Raw genomic sequence first — 21,202 nt, 5'->3', positions numbered from 1 at the left:
AATCTACAATTTCTTTTTTCTAAAAAGTCTAAAAGCTAACACTAAAGTAAAATAATACAAATATAAAACAAAGTTATAAAATAGTTTCTAAGATATTCAGCATTTTAAAAACTTTCAAAACCTTCTGTAATACTTAAGAATCTTTCCCAAAACACTGTATCATAACAAAATAAAGATGCAAACCCAGCGACTCATTGTGTTAGAATGATTACCAGATACATCTAAAATACACACGGGTTTAAATAAGTAACAGTCTAGTATTAAAAAAAAAAATGGTGAGAGAGCACACTCAGTCTTTAAAGTTTTCTGCATAGGTAATTCTGGAAGAGCAAATCATAACTAAAGTCACATTAACTGAAAAATAATTTTAGATATACAGGTAATACAAATTTAAAAAAGCAACCTTACCTACTCCATATTGCAATTATATGAAATAATACTGAAAACAACAAATTTGGAAGCTTTCAAAATGCTAATTACCAAGTTAGCTATTGTGTTGCATGTGTGGAGGATGAGAGGGGGGAGCCTCCAACATGAGGACGGACGCCTTAGGTTACACAGGAGTCTTAGGGCAGTCTGGGCTATGAAATGTGATTTTCAAAATTTCAAAAAATAAATAAATGAACAAGAAGACTACCATTACATTTGAGGAAACTGGGCAATTTTTGCCCTCATAACTATGACATCATCATAGCAATTTAAGGAAATTTTTTTTAAACTTCTTGTCTCAACTTTCCAAAATGCTGTGATTACAGATATGTGTTATGATGCCCACATAACTATAGCACTTTAAAAAAAAAAAAAATGTTCACTGGATGTTGCAGAATATTTGTTTAATTATGTAAAGATGTGTTGCTGTTTTACTTTGCCTGTCTAAGGCACCTAATTTGTTTAATAAAAAGCTGAACTGCCAATAGTATGGGAGGAAGTATAGGACTTCCTGGAAGGGAGAAGTAGGAGCAGGAATTTAGGCTGGGTGGGGGGGGTGGGAGGAAGAGAAAGGAGACACCAGGAAGATGCCAGGGGCTAGACAGATAGACAGATAGACATGGAGGAAACAGGAAAGTAGGACAAACAGAATGAAAGGTAAAAAGCCCCAAGGAAAAACATAGATGAATAGAAACAGGTAAAATTAAGTTAAAAGAGCTAATGGGACAAGCATAAACTAAGGCTGAGCATTTATAGCTAATAGTAATTCTCACTGTCTTTATTTGGGAGTTGGTTGGAGCCCTCCCACCCAAAAGAAGCCAACTACAATTAGATGCTTGGATTAATGAAGATGTGAACTAAACATAATCTCTTCACTTTGGCAAACTTGTTAAAAAGGGTTGACTCTTACTTTTCCTTTGTTTTGTTACATTTCAGTAAATTTTTATTGATCTTAAACCAGAATAGATTAGCTGAACATTTTATAGCCTTACAAATTTTATTCAAACTCAGTATGTTCTTATAACATACACAACATTCTTAGCTAAATAATAAATTTATTATACAAAGGTGGTATTTCATAATCTCTCCAGTTAAGTCAGTTTGATTGGTGGTAATTTATTGTGAAAATGCTATGTGCTCTAAGAAATGGTGTTAGTTACTCCAGTCTGTAATAATTGAGTGTTCTTATTATGTTTTCTCATTTCTGAGACCTGGACCCAAATAAGGAATTATGGCTATAAAGAATTCAGTATCAGTAAACACACTGAATTTCTTTCAGTGTCGTTTAAACTATGAAAACAAATAAGCATAACTAATCATGGCAGAAATGAGAAATAGTCACCATGACGTTTATCAGTACTATGGGAACTGATAATTTAAAATGTGAAAGTGAGGCAGTGAAACAAATTAATTATTTGGGAATAATGAGATGGGAAAAAGTGGCAGCAAGCATTTAGGATGGGGTGACCCTGAATTCTCTATGTCCACCTGGAATGGAAAGATCCACTATAAAGCTAACAAAAGTTGTAGTTTAATTTATAAAACTTAAAAACCCATATGTATAGAAAACTCAAATAGAAAATGGTAAATAAACTGATAATCAAAAAGTGTAGGTTACAATTAAAGTTCAAATAGTAATTCTATTTATGTGTGTGTGTGTGTGTGATGCTTTAAGCAAGCTACTCAAGTTTCTTGATTTTTCTATGTAATATATCAAATTCAGAAGCCAAGTGATTTCTAGGATGTATTTTATATCTAGAAAATTCTTTTTAGAACATTTATTTCAAAAAGTGCATAACCGATAAAAGATAGGGTTATCAAAAATTTTCAAACTTGTTATATATTCACTTCCAATAATCTACAAATCTAATAAAATATAAAATGAATCAAATTTCAAAACTGTCTTTTGACCACTTAAAAACACCAAATATCTATTTAAAAAAATATAGTCTCAACTCAAAACAAAAATTAGTTTGACTATTGGTTTTCTCCAGAAACTGAGTTCATTCTAAATGAACAAAAATTTACATACATTTTTCTGAGTTTTAAGAGAAATACTTCTTTTGGCTTCATTAGAAAAGTTATTTCTAAAGGAATATATTAATAAATAGCACAATTCATCCTTAGTAGCTAAATTTTCATAGGAATAAATATGAAATTTAACCCCCCCAACCGTTTACATACTGCTCCACAGGGTTTACAAACAGAAACACTTGGAAGTTATATTACTGTAGAATTTGTAGTTAGGAGAGAAAAAAAAAAAAAAAAATCCACAGGTCAGGGTTTACCTTGGGAACAAAGAATTCTAAAATCAGAATAAAAATGGAATTAAGGCAGCTTTAACAGTGTCTCAAACTTACCCTCCCAAAACAGTGCTGCCATAGTGGGGGAGTCACTCCTTGAAAGGCTGTTTACAATGAAAGTCAAAAGCCAAAGCGAGCACTGATGGAAGGAAGCGGGGTTAGGTGCTTTTACTTCCATGAATGAAAGATAACGGTCACACAGCCCAAATGAATGGGGATTAATATGAAAATGCACCTTACCAGAGATGTTTATGTTTACTACCAGGGATGTCTTAGCAACTCCATGTCCTCAAAGTCAATATAACTGTTGTAAAAATATCAACTGTGGCTCTGAATATCCATTCACAGCTGACCGCAACAGTGTGTCTGAGGCGGGAGACTGAGTCTCCGTGACAGGCAGGAGCATGTGCTCTTCAGTTCCAAGTGGAAGCGCTAAGGGGAGCGTCATGTCAGAAGGCTTCACATCTAGAGTTTCTGACAAAGGACTTCTTTGTGTGGGATCTTGTTCATTTAAAGCATGGTCATCTACGCTGCAGTCTGCAGTTTTATCTGTACCTGAAATGGAAGTTGGAAAGTACACTGCCGTTAACAATACAAAACAAAGCAATTACCTAAGGTGGGTAATCCACTTACAGGTCCTAGAAATTACACTCAGCCTCCATGCCCACTTGCAACCAGTTTCTCTCTCACTAGTGTGCCTGGCTTAAGCTTGCCCTACTAGAGTCGGGCATAACTGGGCTGCAAGAGCAGGTCAATCAGATTACCATTACATAGATAGGTTTAACCATTCTAAACCTGGGTGAACTTTTTCTCATCTCCCTTACCACATTTTTGTCAAATTTCATATTCCTCCCTGTGGCAGCCATTCCTCCTGTTCTTAACACTCTACTCAGTCAAGACTCGAATCCCTAACTAGGCTAGACATTGCCTGAGAGTATATGCTCAGCTAAACATCTCTAATTCCTTCCAAATGCAGTGATTTCAATACGCAGTTCATATTATTCTGTGGCTTTTAACTCTTCAACTAGAGAAATGATCACACTGACTACAGATGCACTTTTGTCTTCACTTTACTACTGGTTTTAACATGTTGCTGCCACCCCAAAAATGCTGATGTGATCTCGGTAGCCTCATTCGATAGCTAACAGAGCATAATTTGTCTCATTAAGTTGCAATTCTCTGTATTCTTCAGTTTAATCAGTCAAGAAACAACCTGTGCTGGATTGTCTTAGTGACTCATTACAATGTCCTCTACTTGGGCTGAATCCATCCTGCCATCTCTGTCCTCTGAACTCTTCTCTCTTCAACTTCTGTAAAATAAGTCTTTTCTTTCCTAACAGCTCTCCCCTTTTTGGATACCGTCATTATGTATTCAAGTTGGCCTTGAAGTTGCAGTCAGCATGCTTTTCCTCAGCATCCTGAATGCTGGGACAGTAAGCATGGGCTACCATGTCCAGATTAAACTTAAGCCCATTCTTGTGCTTCAGAAGAACTATCTTCTTCAGCACTTGTATTTACAATGTTCCATGATCTCTGGTGTTAGATCAAGGTTGCATCAACTCCATATGCCATGCAGTTATGTGTACCCCTTAGGTATTAAATGGACTGTTTAACAGACTTACTGCAGTTTTCAGTTGTTTCTACCATAATCCTTACAAAGGCATTTATTAACTTAATGTTTAGATTTTAGTGCTGGATATTGCACCTAGGGCCTCACCAGCTAGGTGAGCATACTACCACACCCACTTCATCTACATGTTTGTGATACTTTCATCTTGATAGAATGCCATAAGTACAGGAAGTCATAGGCCTAAAAGTCTGCAGTCTGGCTTCCTATACTGATAGAACATTTTTGAGCTACCAGTGTCCTATTTTTCTTCCAGATTTCTAGGTTGATCTTCACAGTAGCTCTTTTCTTCCTAACTACTGTCTGACTCACCCAGACTGCATTTTCAAGAATAGTGCTACTTAGCTTGCATATATCTTTACTTTTGTTTTTGAAACTACTAACAAGTCACTTGTTTTGAGACAGGGATGCCCAGGTAGCTTGCCTTGAGCCACAATCTTCCTGCCTCTGTCTCAAGTTCTGTGTGTGATACATGCCACCATGCTTTGCAGTAAGTCATATTTTCAGAGGAAATAGTTGAAATATTTTATTATTACTATTTTTTTTGAGTGTTTTTGCCTGCGTATACACCTGGTGTCTGTGGGGCCAACAGAGGGCATCAGAGCTCCTAGAGCTGGAGTTACCCAGCATGTCAGTGCTGGGACTCTAACCCATGTTCTCTGGAAGAGCAGCAGTGTTCATAACTCCAGACCCTGAAGGTTTTTGGATTTTTTTCTTTATTTTAATAAAGTTCAATATTTCAAAAGAAGAGGAAAGAGGAATTCTCTGTAAATTATAAAGCTACTTTATGTTTTAGTTTTGTTTAGTTTTGTTTTCTAAAATTCATTCTACTTGTTTGTTCTGGGTGTATGTCTGTGCTTGTTAGTATGTGTATGTGTATGTGTGTCAGAGGACAACTCTCAGGAAACTGTTCTCTCCTGTTATCTGTGGGATCTGGGAATAGAATTGAGATTATTAGGCATGAGCACAAGAGCCTTGAGCCCGATTTTATTGGATTTTTGTTTGTTTGTTTAAACAGGGTTTCACTGTGAGACTCAAGCTGGTTGGCAACTAGATTTGTAACCAGGCTGGCCTTGAATTTGAGATTACTGCTTCAGCTTCCTGGATACTGGGATTATAAACATGAACCAGCATACCTGCCTACATCTAGTTTTTAAATATGTATTTAACTTATAGTGCCGAAATGCACACCTCAACACGTTAAGGACCAACACTGACAGGGTAGCACATGTTTTTAGCACATGCACTTACCAGAATGGACCTTTGTTTTATGCTTCTTCAAATTTTTAATGTCTGTATAAGAATTTCCACACAATTCACAGATAAATGGTCGTTCTCCTAAAAAGCAAGGTAAGAACTTTAAAAACTCGGTATTTTAAAAACTGTTAGCTGACACAAAACTATCAAATGTTGATGAAAATAAAGCAAAAAAATGTTTTAATAACTTGTTATGACAGTGAGATGAGAAATCCTATACACGTAGGTACACTTTTACTGTATAGAAAGTATAACCCAATTTCAGGGGAAATTAAGTATTTTCATTATCTGAAATTCTCAAAAACAAAACAATCTTTTTTATTGCTATCAGATATATACTGAATGCCATTCATATGCTAAAACCTGGTTATAAATCTAGGAAAAGTATAATTATGATTTTTTTTCTCTCATACACCTCACAAATGAGGAAATCGTCTAAGAAAAACTGACAATATTCTAGAATACAATTATTTTCAAGTAAAGGCTGAGCTCTGAAATAGGCTGTAAACCCAGCACCTAAAAAGCTCTGAATGAGCTCCCAGCACCATAGGAGTCAGGTGATGACTGAAGGAATATAAGAATACAGAAGCTGGCAAATTACCAAGCTCCTCCTAGTCACATTACTCTGGATAAGAATTATGAAGACAGGTTTTTGAAAAGAAATGAATAGTATATTTAAAAAGTAGCATTTTTCTTACTTCTAATTTTTAATATTCAACATTTTCTTCAAACTGTCTACATATTACGTTATAATAAATATGTTGATATTATGCTCTATCTGAAAACTTGCATATAAGAACAAGACTTTATAATTCTGATAGTTCCTTGGTATTATCTATTCATTTTTTATATATCTATCCAATTTAATGCAAAATTTTTTGATGGATATCTGGCATATTTCTTGGAAATTCTACACAATTCTTAACCAAATTTAAATTATACTCTAAAAAACAAAAAGGTAATAAAAGAAAGAAATGAAAAAATAAAAACCTGATATGTATACATTAAAAATGTATTATCACCAAGTTATGACTAGATACTATATAGCCCACAATGGTTTCAAAGCCAAGGTTTACATACAAAGGAATTAAGAGAGAACAAAAAAAATGACACATTCTCCCTAAACACAGACCTGTATGGGATCGAAAGTGTTTGTTGAGTTCTCCTGAGGAAATAAAACTTTTCCCACAAATACCACATATGTATGGTTTTTCACCTAGATGGAAAATAAAAGATAGCGAAGTGGTGTACTAAACCAATATAATATTTATCAATTACAAGTGATCTAAAGTAAGCTTTTAAAAATATCATCTATAAGAAAGCCTTTTACATTGTATCTCAGAGGCATTTTTCAGTAATCTAACATAACAAACTATCACTTTAAATATCTATCTAGCTTGATTCTTTTCACATACTAAACACTACCTCTGCCAATGTCTCTTCTCTCCCAGAAAAGATCTCCTGGGCAATATGCTTCTAAAGAACAAGAGCATGTTAACTTTAAGCCACATTTCAAGTCTTGCTTCTACTTTATTACTCAAGAAGAATATAAACATTTAAGGAAGTTTGTACTTAGCAGGACCACCTTATAAATGAAGGGTCTAACCAGTACACTTTGTTTCAGAACTGGTAATTTTCACTTGACACATCTGTGTTACAAAACTCAGAATGTCTATGCAAAGGAGCTCCCAAGCCACAAATGAGTTTCCTACCTAACCCACCTCCCACTTACCTCCCCTTTCACACACTTACTCAAAGGAGATAAATCTCAAAAAAGGCTAACAAGGTTTTTTTCTAGTCATAAAAATCATGTCTCAATTCATTTATGTATCTTCAGAATTATCTTACTTGAACAAGTATAAACTACAAGATAAGGTTTTCACCTACCTTGTATTATTCTAGAAAATGTCAGATTTTTAATCTAAGAGTCATGTGAAAATTATGAACACAGCTTCAAAATAACAATGTAGAAATCTAACTAAGAAGTCTGTAATCTATCCTTTCTTTGTAAGGGCCCAATTCCCATTTCTTTGTCTACAACCTTACTGCAACCAGTCTCTCCGTATTTAACTCTTACCTGTATGTTTCCGAGAATGAGTGATAAGAGAACTAGAGACAGCAAAGGCCTTTCCACAGGTGTCACACACATACGGCTTTTCTCCAGTATGCCTACGGACATGATAGGTCAGTGTGCTGGCCTGGGCAAATCTCTGCCCACATCTATCACAAACATATGGCTTCTCTCCACTGTGCTTCCTGTTGGTAAACATAAAGTATAATGGAATGGTAAGCAAAGTCATCTGGAGGTCAATGTATACACGAAGTATTTCTTAAATAATTTTTCATGCAACATTTTATTTCATCTTAACAGGCTAAGACTACAGTTATTAACAGGCTAAGACTACACATTTAAATTCAAAGATTGTTTCTAAATAACACTGCCCCCCCACAAAAAAATTTTAGGTATCAAACAGCAGTTTTGAAATAACTTAAACTTTCACATCATCATCATATATAGTTGTCTTAGGGTTTCTATTGCTGTGATAAAGATCATAACCAAAAGCAACTTGGGGAGGATGGAGTTTACTTCAACTTATATTTCCATATCACAATCCATCACTGAGGGAAGCCAGGGCAAGAACCAAAGAAGAGGCCATGGAGGAGTACTGCTCACTGGCTTGCTCAGCTGCTGTCTTAGACACCCACGGCCACCTGTCCAGGGATGGCACCAACTACAGTGAGATGGGACTCTCACATTAATCATTAATCAGAAGAAAATTTGGAGCCAGTGAGTTGGTTCAGTAGGTAGAGGTGCCTACTGCCATCTAAGTTTCATCACTGGGTTCACAGTGTGGAAGGAGAGAAGCAACTCCCTCAGGTTGTCCTCTGGCCTCTACATGGATGTCACCCATTGTACAGGTATACACAAAACAAACAGAAATGTAATTTAAAGAAAGAAAAGTTCCATATCAAAGCACCCTACCCTTAGCATCTGTACTTCTATATCTTGTTTTTCTTTCTGATGGTCACTTGTTTAGCTGAAACAAATCCCCTAACTCCAGGTGTTAATAGTTGGGAGTCTAGAATGCTCCCTAAAAATCAAGTGCTAAAGGCTTGGTTCCCAGCTTATAGTAGTATTAAGTGATGGAAACAAGGAGATGGGGATGTTAGGGGACATAGATCACTGAGATTATACTTTTGAAAGCTATATCTTGTTCCAAGTCCTCTCTTCAGCCTCTGCTTTTTGACTGTCATAAGACGAGCAGTGGATTCCACCACGCCCTTTCTGTCATGTTGGTTTGCCTTACCTGAGGCCCAGAAGCTATAAGGCCAATGGGCCATGGAGGCAAACCTCTGGAACTATCTGCCAACATAGATCTTTCCACTTTAGGGTAATTGCCTCAGATATTGTCTCATTAATAGCTACCCAGAAAAAAAAAAGTACCAAGGATGAGTTCATTTTGACTGTATCTCACAATGTGGTCCAAAAGCTTTTAGAATTGACTTTAGGAAGAATCAGGAAAGATGCAAGCAGAGCTTACTGGATTATTCTGATATAAATTCAGAGGACCACAATTCTGATAGAAATGTGGATAGGAGCCAGGAGTAGGAATAATGGACACATGTCAGTAACTCCAACACTCATGAGGCTGAGGCAGGACCATTAATGGTCTGAGGTCAACGGGACTACCATTTCTAGAAAGGGGAGAGGGGAAGAAAGAATAACAGCAAAGGGAATATGACAATAGACTGCTCATGAGTTACAGAAGGAAGACATGCTACTGGGAAATGAACTTGAGAACCATTTTGCATTCTGGCAAATAAATTGTTTAGGTTTTATCCATGTTGAGACTCTGAGCTGGGTTTAATAGACTTTATCCCAGTGGAAGAAATCTCAAGGCTGGACAGTACACAACACAAATGTTATGTGCATTACTGGCTACTTTTAGCCATATTTACAGTGAGTAAAAGCAAAGTGGAAATTTTTGAAAAACTTGGCGGTTTGGCTAGAAAAGAAGTGCTGGTAAAGTCACATCCAAGGAAGGGCAGACTAGCCCGGTAAAACGAGGTCAATTACTGGAAACAGAGCTCAGCTGTAAAGCACGCGTCTAGCACATTGGAGGCCTTAAGTTAAATTCCTAGCATCACAAAACAAAACAAAAATCCCAAATCAATGGTAATCTTAGCTCTCAAGAGGATTTGGGGTTTGAGACTAGCCTGGGCTATACGGGAAGACCCTGTTACCACTAAAAAAAAGAAGAAGAAAGAAGGTAAAAAAAAGTTGGCCAAAGCTTTTCTATCAAAAGCTACATACAGGATGTGAAAATGTAAATTCATTTGCTTTGAAAATAAAGTACTAGGCACCCTGCCCACATACTTTGTATCCATAGTCAGCCATTACAGGCATTCAGTCATGGGGCTGACTTCCCTTGGAAGACCATGGTGGAACTATCACAGCAATAAGGAAGAAGAGACAGGGAAGAACAGAGGGGGGCAGAGCAAGACACAAACCCCAGAGGCGCAGGACTCATTTAACTAGGCCTCAGCACCTAAAATGTCACCTCCCCTAATTCTCCAATTAGGTCTGAGCCACTTCCCCCAAAATCACCTCTGCACATTGTTGCACTGGGGACTATGCTTTCCACAAATGAGGTATTTCAGATCCAAAGTATAGTCTACCTGTGGCCCCAAATGTCCAGGCCCATCTCACATGGGAATGCATTCATTTGTCTCTAAGAGTCTCAAGAGGATCTCCCAAAAGTCCAGGTCTCACGTCTCAGAGATTTGGGGCAACTCTGAATTGTGAGCACTTGTAAAAGTCAAAATATGGTTTACACACACACAGATTCCATGGAACAATCCCCATTCCAAAAGAGAGGAATGAAAAGAGTGCAAGGAAGATGAAAGCAAGGTGAAAGCAAGCATCAAATGATCAGCATGGTAACATGAGGCTTGCTCTGGGAGCTCATAAAAAGTGTACTCATTAGATTACAATAATTAACTCACTTAAAGGTCAAACAACTTGGGGGTTCTTTTGTTTTGTTTTTTTTTTTTTTTTACCTGGCATGAATCTTGAGATTGCTAGAAGTTGCAAACTGTAAATTGCACACATCACATTTATAGGGTTTTTCCTCACCATGATGCATGCGACTGTGGAAGACCAGCTGGCATTTCTGAGCAAATCCTTTATCACACAGTTCACATTTGTATGGCCTTTCCCCTAAAAGAACAGTAACATCTGTATTAGGAAGGGAAAAAAGAATCTTGTTTTACTTGCTAAAGTCATAAACTTTTAAGGCTATTAAGAGTGCCAACAGTACTGGTTTTTGTTTTCAGAAAGTGGTAATTTCTAAGTAACAAACGCAAATGGGATGTCCTTCTAGACTACTGAAAACACTAGTAGGAAAGAAATTAATCATAACAGTGAAAAGTCATCAGCAAGAAAAATGTATAAAATACAAAACTAAGTATACTGATGGGTGCTCACACTTTGCCAGAAGGTCGGGCAAAACAGGAAGACAAAGAAGACAAGAGAGAATGATATTCAAAAACCAGTGAAGTCTAAGAGCATGGAATGAAAAGTATTGGTAATATGTGAAAATTGGACTGAGTTTTAATATTTGTCTCTGTTAAATACTTTAAAAACTAAAACCAAGCCAGACCTAATGGCACAGCTCTATAATCCTAACTACTTTGGAGGCTGAAACAGGGGAATTGAAAATCTAAGACTTACACAGCAAGTTCAAGGCCATCTTGAGCAACTTAGCAAGACACTATATCAAAATAAAAGCCATATGGGGGAGGGGGAAGGGCTATAGCTTAGTGATGGAGTACTTGCACAGCATGCTCAAGGCCCTAGGTTCAATACCCAGTCAGGGCCAGGGGTTAGGACCAAATTTATGCTTATTATGAGAGAAAATGTCTAAGGACCTGAGGCAGTAAAACTTAAAATGTCAATTATAACAAAGACCTGTTAAATACTTGGTTACAATTACAAGTAAGATTTTAAGAGTCTAATGAGAAAATGTTTTACAATAAAAGAATATGGTCAATATTATGGAAAGGCAGTCACTGCTATGTACTAATGTCTCTACTGGCTGGAGATACAACTTAGTACAGGCTGTCCTGGGTTTGATCCCTAGTACCTAACAGAAGAGAAAACATGAGCAACACAAAACCATGCGCCACAGGAAACAAAAACAAAACCAGTCTTACCTGTATGGGTTCTTACGTGTGTTTTCAGCTGGTTACACTGGGTAAAAGCCTTTCCACACAGGTGGCAGACATAGGGCTTGACTCCTTTATGTATTCTCATGTGCCTTCTCAAGCTGCTGGCTTCTGAAAATACCTTTCCGCATGTGTTACACATTGGCTTGGCCTTCGAATACCTCGGATCCAGCTCTTCTCCAGTGGCCTCCAGTTCAAAGGGACTCTTTACACTGGCTATGTTAGACATGGAGTGTTCTTTCAGGGCACAGTGTGACTGTGACTTTCCACGTTTCCGTTTCACTGTAACAGTTTGCACAATATCTTGTGCTGGAAAAGTATTTTCCACAACTGAGGTCAACTCAAGCTCTGAAGTATCATTTCCTTGGATGACTTGTTCAACTACAGGTGAGGACAACTTATTTGCTTCTAGAAATAGTTCAACAGACGCACTCTCTAAAACGTCACTGGGGTACTGCACCGATTTATTCTGCCCTGGTTTCTGGGAACTGAAAGCCTTTTTCTTCTTTTTACTTTGAGACGATTTCTTCGCCAATGCCCGTTGTTTAGGATTTGCCTGACCTAAGTCTGTGGACACTTCTGACTTCTCCCGATTGTTATAGTCTCGCAGAGTAAGAAGACAGGTCTGTTGATTCAATTCGATGTTTCCAGTAATACTAGATATTTCTGTAGAAGAGGGACTAGCAATAAAAGCAAAATCTTCCATCTTTATTTTACATTTAGTCACTACCTCTTCTACTTTGAGATAGTCAGCAGCCTGATGAATTTCTTTAACATTCCAACTGTAAGGAAACAAGGCTAGATGACAATATTCTGATCAAAAGGAACACCTGAAGCAACTATACATATATCTGAATGTCTTTTAAAGAAATAATGAAGCAGAATGCTGGAGAAAAGTAAACCAAGTAACAGATTTATAAAATGTAATTAGAATATTTGAGCAGTATTTCCAATTTTACAGATATTAAAGAGAATGCCTACTTATAGATGTTGACGAACCATTATAGAATAATGAAATGTTATATTTTCTGGCTGATTAAAAAAACCCAAACCCCTTGAATTGAAAAAATGGTTGCTGGGTGGTCTGCATGCTGGGCCCACAAGGAGAAGCACTAGCTGGGCAAGCCAAGAGATCCAAGGAACCACGTAAGTAAGAGCCAAAGTGATGGTGCACACCTAGGATCTCAGCACTGCTGACCAAGATGTGAGGCAGGCAGAAGAAAGACTCCGCCTCAAAAAGAAAGAAATACTAGTCCCCAGAACTGTCCTCTGACGTCCACATGTATGCTGTGGTACACATATGTGCATCTGCACTCACAAACACACACACACAACACACACACACATCTGTTTTGTTTCTTTTTATATGGGGTCTCACTATGTAGTTTTGACTAACCTGAAACTCACTATGGAGAGCAAGCTGGCTTCAAACTTACAGCATCCACCTGTCCCTGACTCCTGAGTGCTAGGATTAAAGGCATGCACACCATGCCTGCTAGGTTTTTGTTGTTGTTTTTTGTTTGTTTGTTTTGTTTTTTAATGTTGTTGGCAATACACTGTTTCCTCCCATTTCCTCCAAGGCTTCTTCAGATGTCAATCAAATTTCCTACTGCTCCCTTCTGACCTGTGAGGTACTTTTTAACTATGATTCTCAAACTTTACTGTCAATATGAATCATGGAGGGGTTTTGTTAATGAAGACTGAAATTCAGCTGCCAATGACAGCTGCCAGAGAATCTGCAGCTGCAATGCTATAACTTACTATTCGCCAAGAGTGGTACCAAGAGGGTTATTAAGAAATAGACATTTACAGTACAGAAAAAGGGTGAATGGAAAATTTAGGACCAGATCTAGCATTCTATGAATTAACCAGGGTGAGGCAGCATCACTGGTTTAAAATTCACAAGTTTTAAAAACAAGAGTTTAGTTGGTATTAATAATTACTAAGAAACTGAAGTGTGACATCTTGAGCTAATACAAGCATATAGATACACACACCCTCAAGTAATCTTCCCAACTGCCATTTTGTCAAGTGTTACTTGGTTACTAAGATGGCCTCTCTTCTGTTTTCTTCCTTGTAAGTCAGAAAAAGGTTCCAATTATAGTTAATAACATATGATGACAATACTGTTACCGCTTTTTAAAGAGGAGATGAACTTTGAAGATTAAAAAACTAATAACCACTATATTGACTGTCTGGGATTTGCAAGACTATCTTGCATGTATACTGATCGCTACAAAATTCTCACCACCATCTAGTCACACCGTTGTCTCCAGTGCCACTGAACTGTACTTTTACCTCATTTAGTTTTCCTAGCTGCTTAAAATTGTCTTTTATGGTGGTCATTTTCAGCTCATTGTAGGCTAACGAGCTGTATGAATGAATTTGGAAACCTGGTCACCAGTTATCCTCTCGGAAAATCCATTCAAGTTTTTAAATTTATTACACATCAACTTTTGGTAGTGTGAGTCTCCTACATAAGAAAATATTATTCAAGATACAATTTTCTTATTGGCTCATTGTGGTATCTTTTAGAATATATAATGAATCTTTGCAATGAAGTTAATTCTCTATTTGTAAACACAAAAAGTGTAAGTGGCCCAAATATATATTAGAAAATGTATTCTCCAATACAAACTGTACTTTACATTTATGTTACAGCATTACCACTGGTGATAAACATTATATATATATATATATATATATATATATATATATACACGAGTGTGTGTGTGTGTGTGTATGTATATATATTATATAAATCTTCACAGAAAATAAAATTTACTCTACCATTTAATGTATTTAACTAAAATAAATCTATTGGTCTCAAAGAATATGTGTGCTTTGTGTTCCATCAAATGAACCACCAAACAGATAACAAAGTAAAATGAACTCTTAACGCTAACAAAACTAAAATTAAGCCACATAGTAAGTGTACCTTGCCAAAACAATAATTTCCACAAATTATCCCACAGCCCACAATTTCAATTAAGATACTAGATGAAGAAAACTAATGCCAATCATAGTTTTACTTCAAAAATTGATCTTGGGACTGAGGAGGTCAAGTGTTCTTGTTGCTATTAAAAAGGAGCACAGTTCAATTCTCAGCATCCATATCAGGTGGCTCAAGTTCCAAGGGACCCAGTGCTGTTTTCTGGACTCCAAGGGCATCCATACATGTACAAATACATGAAAAGAAGTTAGTAAAACAAATTTTAAATGTGTTTTTGTTTATATGCATGAAGCTACAGTGCTTCCAAACTCATTTTTATCTTTCAAATAGTCACCGAAGGTCATTTAATTAAGTATAATAATTCTCAAGGGCTGTGGCTGGGGAAGTTCAGTGGGAGAATGCCTCCCTCCCTCCCTCCCTCCCTCCCTCCCTCTCTCTCTCTCTCTCTCTCTCTCTTTCTCTCTCTCTCTCAAGAAATTAACTTGTTAGAACCAAGAAATAACCAAGGCAATCTAGCTCTTAAGATCACTTAATTTTCTACTATGTTGTTTCCTTCCTTCCTTTGTATCTTTGGGGGGGGGGGTGCTGGAAAGATGGTTCAGCAGTTAAGAGCACTGGCTGCTTTTCCAGAGGACCTAGGTTCCATTCCTAGCATACACATAATGGCTCATTCTACTTCCAACGGACCCATCAACCATGGGCACCAGGCATGCAAGTGATGCACAGACATCCACACAGGCTAAATACCTATACACATGAAACAATGTGTTTTTTAATGAGATACATTTTTGTTAATTATGTACATGTATATGTGTGGGGTAAAGTGTTTATGAGTGCAGATGCCCACAGAACCCAGAAGAGGGCATCAGAGTCCCCTAGAGCTGAGGTTACAGGCAGTTGTAAGTCACCCTCAGTGCTATGAACTTAACTGGAATCCCCTGCAAGAGCAGTTGAATGAAAATGAATAAGTAAGTAAATAAATAAAGGACAGTACTGCTCCTATGATAGAGGAGAAGGTTTATTGTACATAAAAGGGAGAGCATAGTCAGAGGCAGGGACACTCTGTACAGTTCAGAGTGAACATGACCCTGACTTGGTTTTTCCAGACAGGGTTTCTCTGTGTGGCTTTGGAGCCTGTCCTGGAATTTGATCTGTAGTCCAGGCTGGCCTGGAACTCACAGAGACCCACCTGCCTCTGCCTCCCTAGTGCTAGGATTAAAGGCGTGTGCCACCACCGCCCTGCTAAGTGATGAGCTTTGATTGATGGGCTTTGGTGATCAGCCTCAGGGATGGGTTAGGCATAAGGAAGTGATCAAATAAGGGAATGGGCCTTGGTGGTTAGCTTTAGGAATATAATCTAGTGGTTTAGCAAGAGAGACAGAAGGGAGAAGGGCACGATCTGCCAGTGCCATGTTTGTGACGCTTGGACCTGGTAGAGTCCTTCAGCAGTACCTGTTCTTAACTGCCTAACCATTGCTCCAGCCCTGTTAAATTCATTGCTAAATATTATGTCCTTTCTATTTTAGCATAATCTTTTTACACTTCAGGTTAGGATCACATAGAACACCACTCACCAAGAAAGTCACAGACAGACAGACACACACTGACAGATGCACACAGACACAGGCGAGAGAGAGAGAGAGAGAGAGAGAGAGAGAGAGAGAGAGAGGGAGAGAGAACTAAACACCTGCTTTTCTTCACATGGGTTCTTTGCATGAAAGCACAAAGAAAGATGCTCCTGGTATGTTCTAGTCAATTTAAGATTTTTTTTTTTTTTTCCACAAATAGTTAATCAAGAAAAAGAATCCAGCTGGGTGGTGTTGACACATGTGTTTAATTCCAGCACTGAGGCTAAGGCTTCTGTCTGTAATCCTACCACTTGAGGTCATCCTCAAAAAAAAAAAAAAAAAAAAAAAAAAAGAGGGAAAACTAAAAAGTAAAACAAACAATATTAAATACATTCTACATTCTTTAACCAGAAACAAAGCATCCAATTAATTATCTACCATTTTTAAATAATTGCGGGAGATTTATCTCTGCTTATTATTCCCATGAAATAAGTCTAAAACATGAATACTTCCTTTTTAGAATAAACCAGAGGCATCTTGATTCTAGCATACATAAGAAGTATATTTCCACAGTAAGCTGCAAGACAGAAGGGAAGGATTGTAATTGTGTACATGTATACATCTGTAGAGATGGTCTGGAAAAGAATGTGTATAAAATAGTGCTTAGCACCAGGTGTTAGGGGCATACGCCTTTAATCCTAGCACTCAGGAGGCAGAGACAGGCTAGTTCCAGGACAGGCTCCAAAGCAATACAGAGAATTGTCTCAAAAACTCAAAAAAGAAAAACAGTGCTTATCGAGTGAGGTAACCCAGTCACAGAATGACAAACATGGTATGTACTCACTCATATATGGACATTAGACATAGAGCAAAGGGTTACCAGCCTACAATTCATACCTCCAGAGAATGAATCTAGGAAACAAGGAGGAATCTAAGAGAGACATACATGGTCACCTGGAGAAGGGGAAAGGGACAAGAGCTCCTGAGCAAATTGGGAGCATAGGGGGAGTCAGGAGAAAGAGAAAGGGAGAAGAGGAGGGGGAAGGAGAACATGAGGGAGCAGGAAGATTGAGTCAGGGGAAGAATATAGGAGAATAAGAAAAAAGTTACCTTAATAGAAGGAGCCATTATAGGTTTAAAGAGAAATCTGGTACTAGGGAAATGTCCAGAGATCTACAAGGATGACCCCAACTAAGAATCTAAGCAATAGTGGAGAGGCTAGCTTAAATGCCCTTCCCAGTTAGTGAGATTGATGACTACCTTATATGCCATCCCAGAGCCTTCATCTAGTAGCTGTAGGAAGCAGAAACAGAGATTCACAGCTACACACTGAGCTGAATTAGAATCCAGTTGTAGAGATTGGGGAGTGATGAGCAAAGGGGTCAAGACCATGCTGGGGAAACCCACAGAAACAGTTGATTTGCGTAAGTGGGAGCTCATGGATCCCAGTCTGATAGCTGGGAGCCAGCATAGGACTGAACCAGGCCCCCTAAATATGTGTGTCAGTTAGGAGGCCTGGGCAGTCTATGGAGCCTCTGGCAGTGGAACCAGTATTTATCCCTAGTGCACAAATGGACTTTGGGAGCCCATTCCCCATGGAGGATACTTTCTCAGCCTAGATACATGGGGGAGGCCTAGCCCCTGCTCCAAATGATGTGACAGACTTTGATGATCCCCCATGGAAGACCTCACTCTCCCTGGGGAGTGGATGGGGGGAGAGGGGAGGTCAGAGGGGGGCATGGCAGGATGGGAGGGAGAGGGAACTGGGATTGATAGGATAGTTACTACCACCTCACTTCTATGAGGAGATTAAGGTCCAGCCAGAAAGATGTAACTCCAAAGTCAGTAATTTTTTTCTTTTGGAAGTTGTGACTGGCTTGGAACTAATAGATACACCCACCTCTGCATAACAAATTCTGGAATTAAAGGCATGAACCACCATGATAGTCCTGTAGATCTGTTCTATCAGTCAGTATTCTACTCATGTTCATATAAGAAAAAAGGAAAGAATTATTTGACCAGATTTTCCTTGTTTTTGATTCTCTACCTTTTCTCCCACAATTAGGAATGTATCACTATTAGTCTGAATTTTATATAGAGGAAACAAGATATCTATACTATGAGACTCTGAAGAACCTACTTGCTATTGAAGGGACAGCAGTAAGCATCTTTTGACACAGTAGTATGTGTGCATTCATGTGCACATGTAAGGCAAATGTGTGTGTACTTATGTATGGAGGCCACAGATGACTCAGGGTGTCTTCCTCTGTTACTCTTCACTGAATTTGAATCTGACAGATTCTGTTAGGCAGGCTGGCTGGCTAATGAACTCCAGGAAACCATCTGTGCCCACCCTGGAAACATTGGTATTATAAAAATGTTTGACATTGGTGCTGGGGATCCAAAATCAGGTCCTCATGCTTGCAGGGCAGGCACCCAACCACTGGAGACATCACTGGAGGCCAGCAGTTAAAGAGTTTTAGGAGAAGCTTGGTAAATGTCTGGCTTGATCTAAGCTGTAGGTAGGTTAACAACAGTAACAAAGTTACTGTTACTCATATTCCCACAAAGTTACCTTCTAACCATGATCAGGAATCCTGCACACTGCTGTTTAGTGTTAGCAATAAAAGGCAGTAGGGCATGAGCTCAGGGGTGGTCCTTTCAACACTACTCCAAACATCTTACAAGAAGGGGCAGAGAGTGAGTGAGAGGGAAAGTCAGAGGAGCACAGAGACCAAAGGAAAGGGGAAATTAAAATTCACTTAGAATTCATTGCTAAAACTTTACATTTGCAAAATTCAAATAAATGACTTCTTTTTGAGTGAATAAATTCGTCAAACAGAATTCTTGACTTTTAAGGGTTTTGTGTGTGTGTGTGTGTGGTTATCAAACATCTTTTCATCCTAAACGGAGCTACTAAAGCTCTGTGTATATATTATGTTTAAATGTATACATACACATACAGTGTATGCATATATAGCACATATCAATAATGAGTGTGGAGTTAATGGGGAAACAGGAATCTTCTTGAGCCCGAAAGACTATGTGAGTAGCTTTTATAACTGAGTAGAAACGTGTACTTTACCTGTCGAGATTTAAAGTTCCTGTATATATAAACTCCAACAGTTTCTGAAATCCGTCAGCCTTCACCTGACTCTGGTCAAGGAAAACATTGTTCTCGGAAGTGCTTCTGTAGATCGCACCAAAATACTCGCTAAAGGAGGCAAGCACATTTCTGTGCGCCTTAAACTGGAATTCTCCGATCACTATGGTACAGTCACAAAGAAAACCTGCTTCCCGTTGTTTGTTCAGTCTCTCTAGAAGGTGCTCACAGTGGTGTGAATACTGCATTTTGGTAACAGAATGGAACTTTACCCTTGATCTAAAAGACAAAAAGAAACAGTAAATCAATAATCATCACCTTTCACAGACATCCACGACAGCAGAGGTAAGGGAGGGTGGAGAAGGGAACAAAAGACCAAACACAAGAACAGGGCTCTTACATTGCGCCCCTCAAAGCCTAATCAAACAAACACACAAGATGATAAAGTGCCTTTCTTTGTTTTACTACACTAGGACACTAAAGCAATAAGTGACGGTGAACAAAACCAATTTCATGAGTTGTAAAAAAAAAAAAAAAAAAAAAAAAAAGGCCTTAAAATCCTATGCTTTTATAGTTGGCCCCTCAAACTTCCAAGCTCAGGAGACATAATTACTTGAAGGCGCATAAACATACTAAGAAATGACTGCTTGAGGCAGCGGGAGATAAGAACATGATACCATGATACGAGTTGTTTTCGTTGCTCTCTGATCACTGAAACCTGTAGGCTTAGACCGTGAGGTTCCTTCCAAGTGCTGGGCAGGTGCAAGGGGGCGGGAACGCCCCAACCTGACTGGGGCTGTCACAGGTTCCTTCACCACCCAGGAGGACACACCCCTTGCCTGCCCGCTGCAAGCCCACAGCAGCGGAGTGACAGCCCCAGCAAGTCCTCCCGGGCCTTCGCCGCCCTGCCCTCCTCCCAGCTTGCACTCGTGCGAGTTCCCACAGCACGGCTGCGGCTACAGCCACCTTGGAGGATGCCTCTCCCAGGAGACCCTCCTACGGCCCGAAGCGCGCTCGATCTCCGGGGCCTGGCCACGCAGGACCCCGGGATCCAAGAGCTCGAGATCGACAGGCCAGGCAGAGGGCGGCACTCACCGGTAGCCGCCCAAGGGAAACAGTTTCTTCACTCTCTCTCCGCCATCTTGGAAGGACGTCACCTTGATGCTCCGCCTCTCCCTTCCTCCTCCGCTGTATCGTCACGTCCGGTTGTGTGGTCCAGGGTGGACACCTCTAGGGCGGGCGAGTTGGCTATTAGAGGTCGGCCTTCCCGACACGCCCGGGTCGTCAGAACACACCTCAGTGCTCACTCACCTCCTACGCCACATGCTCACCTTGTCAGCCCGCAGCAGTCGGCCCAGATTCTGGGCTGAGACCCAGCTCAAGAGCACAGCCCGGCTCTCCCGGAGCCACAGGGCGCGTTGCATGCTGGGAATTGTAGTTCTTTTCCTCTTCTGTCATCCTCCCTTTATTAGCGTCCCTCCAGTGGAGACTGCGGCGCTGTGCACCCTGACTCTTGACCATGGCGGGTGGGAGGGATGTGCTTGAGTGGAGACCAATCACTCCTTCCTCTTTTGCATACCCAAAAGCTCTTGGGACCCCCAGAGCTCTGCTTGAGCCGGCCCACTGAAGCTCATCTTCCAGGATGCCCTTACCTGGAGACAGAAGGCAGAGATGCTCGAAAGCAAAGCAGCAGAGCGCACTGGGCATGCGCCACGTGAGAGGAAGGTGGGCTTT

General features: G+C 39.3%; 1 protein-coding gene across 2 annotated transcripts; it reads right to left on the bottom strand.

Moving 5' to 3' along the window:
- Positions 1-1,237: 1,237 nt before the first annotated feature.
- On the bottom strand, positions 1,238-20,696 carry Mynn (myoneurin). Of its 2 annotated transcripts, XM_051185860.1 has the most exons (8): positions 20,564-20,696; positions 19,451-19,747; positions 11,833-12,626; positions 10,678-10,837; positions 7,694-7,872; positions 6,749-6,832; positions 5,611-5,697; positions 1,239-3,287 (listed from the first exon to the last, which is right to left on the bottom strand). In XM_051185860.1, the coding sequence occupies exons 2-8, from the start codon at positions 19,714-19,716 to the stop codon at positions 3,028-3,030; spliced, it is 1,830 nt and encodes a 609-aa protein (XP_051041817.1). In that variant the 5' UTR covers positions 19,717-19,747; positions 20,564-20,696; the 3' UTR covers positions 1,239-3,027. The 2 variants fall into 2 exon arrangements, with proteins under 2 accessions (XP_051041818.1, XP_051041817.1); XM_051185861.1 differs by lacking the exon at positions 6,749-6,832 and having other exon boundaries at positions 1,238-3,287.
- Between the last annotated feature and the right edge of the window lie 506 nt (positions 20,697-21,202).

This window comes from Phodopus roborovskii, unplaced genomic scaffold, assembly GCF_943737965.1.
Source record: "Phodopus roborovskii unplaced genomic scaffold, PHOROB, whole genome shotgun sequence".
Lineage (NCBI taxonomy): Eukaryota > Metazoa > Chordata > Mammalia > Rodentia > Cricetidae > Phodopus > Phodopus roborovskii.
Note: the sequence above shows the minus strand (reverse complement) of the source record. Positions and strands in the feature narration are given on the sequence as shown.

Coding starts and splice junctions, on each gene's coding strand:
- Mynn (XM_051185860.1), bottom strand. CDS start 19,716: ATGCAGTATTCACACCACTGTGAGCACCTTCTAGAGAGACTGAACAAA. Junction 7,873..10,677: donor AATCTCAAGATTCATGCCAG/GTAAAAAAAAAA, acceptor GTTTACCAACAG/GAAGCACAGTGGAGAGAAGC. Junction 6,833..7,693: donor TCATTCTCGGAAACATACAG/GTAAGAGTTAAA, acceptor TTTTCCATCTAG/GTGAAAAACCATACATATGT.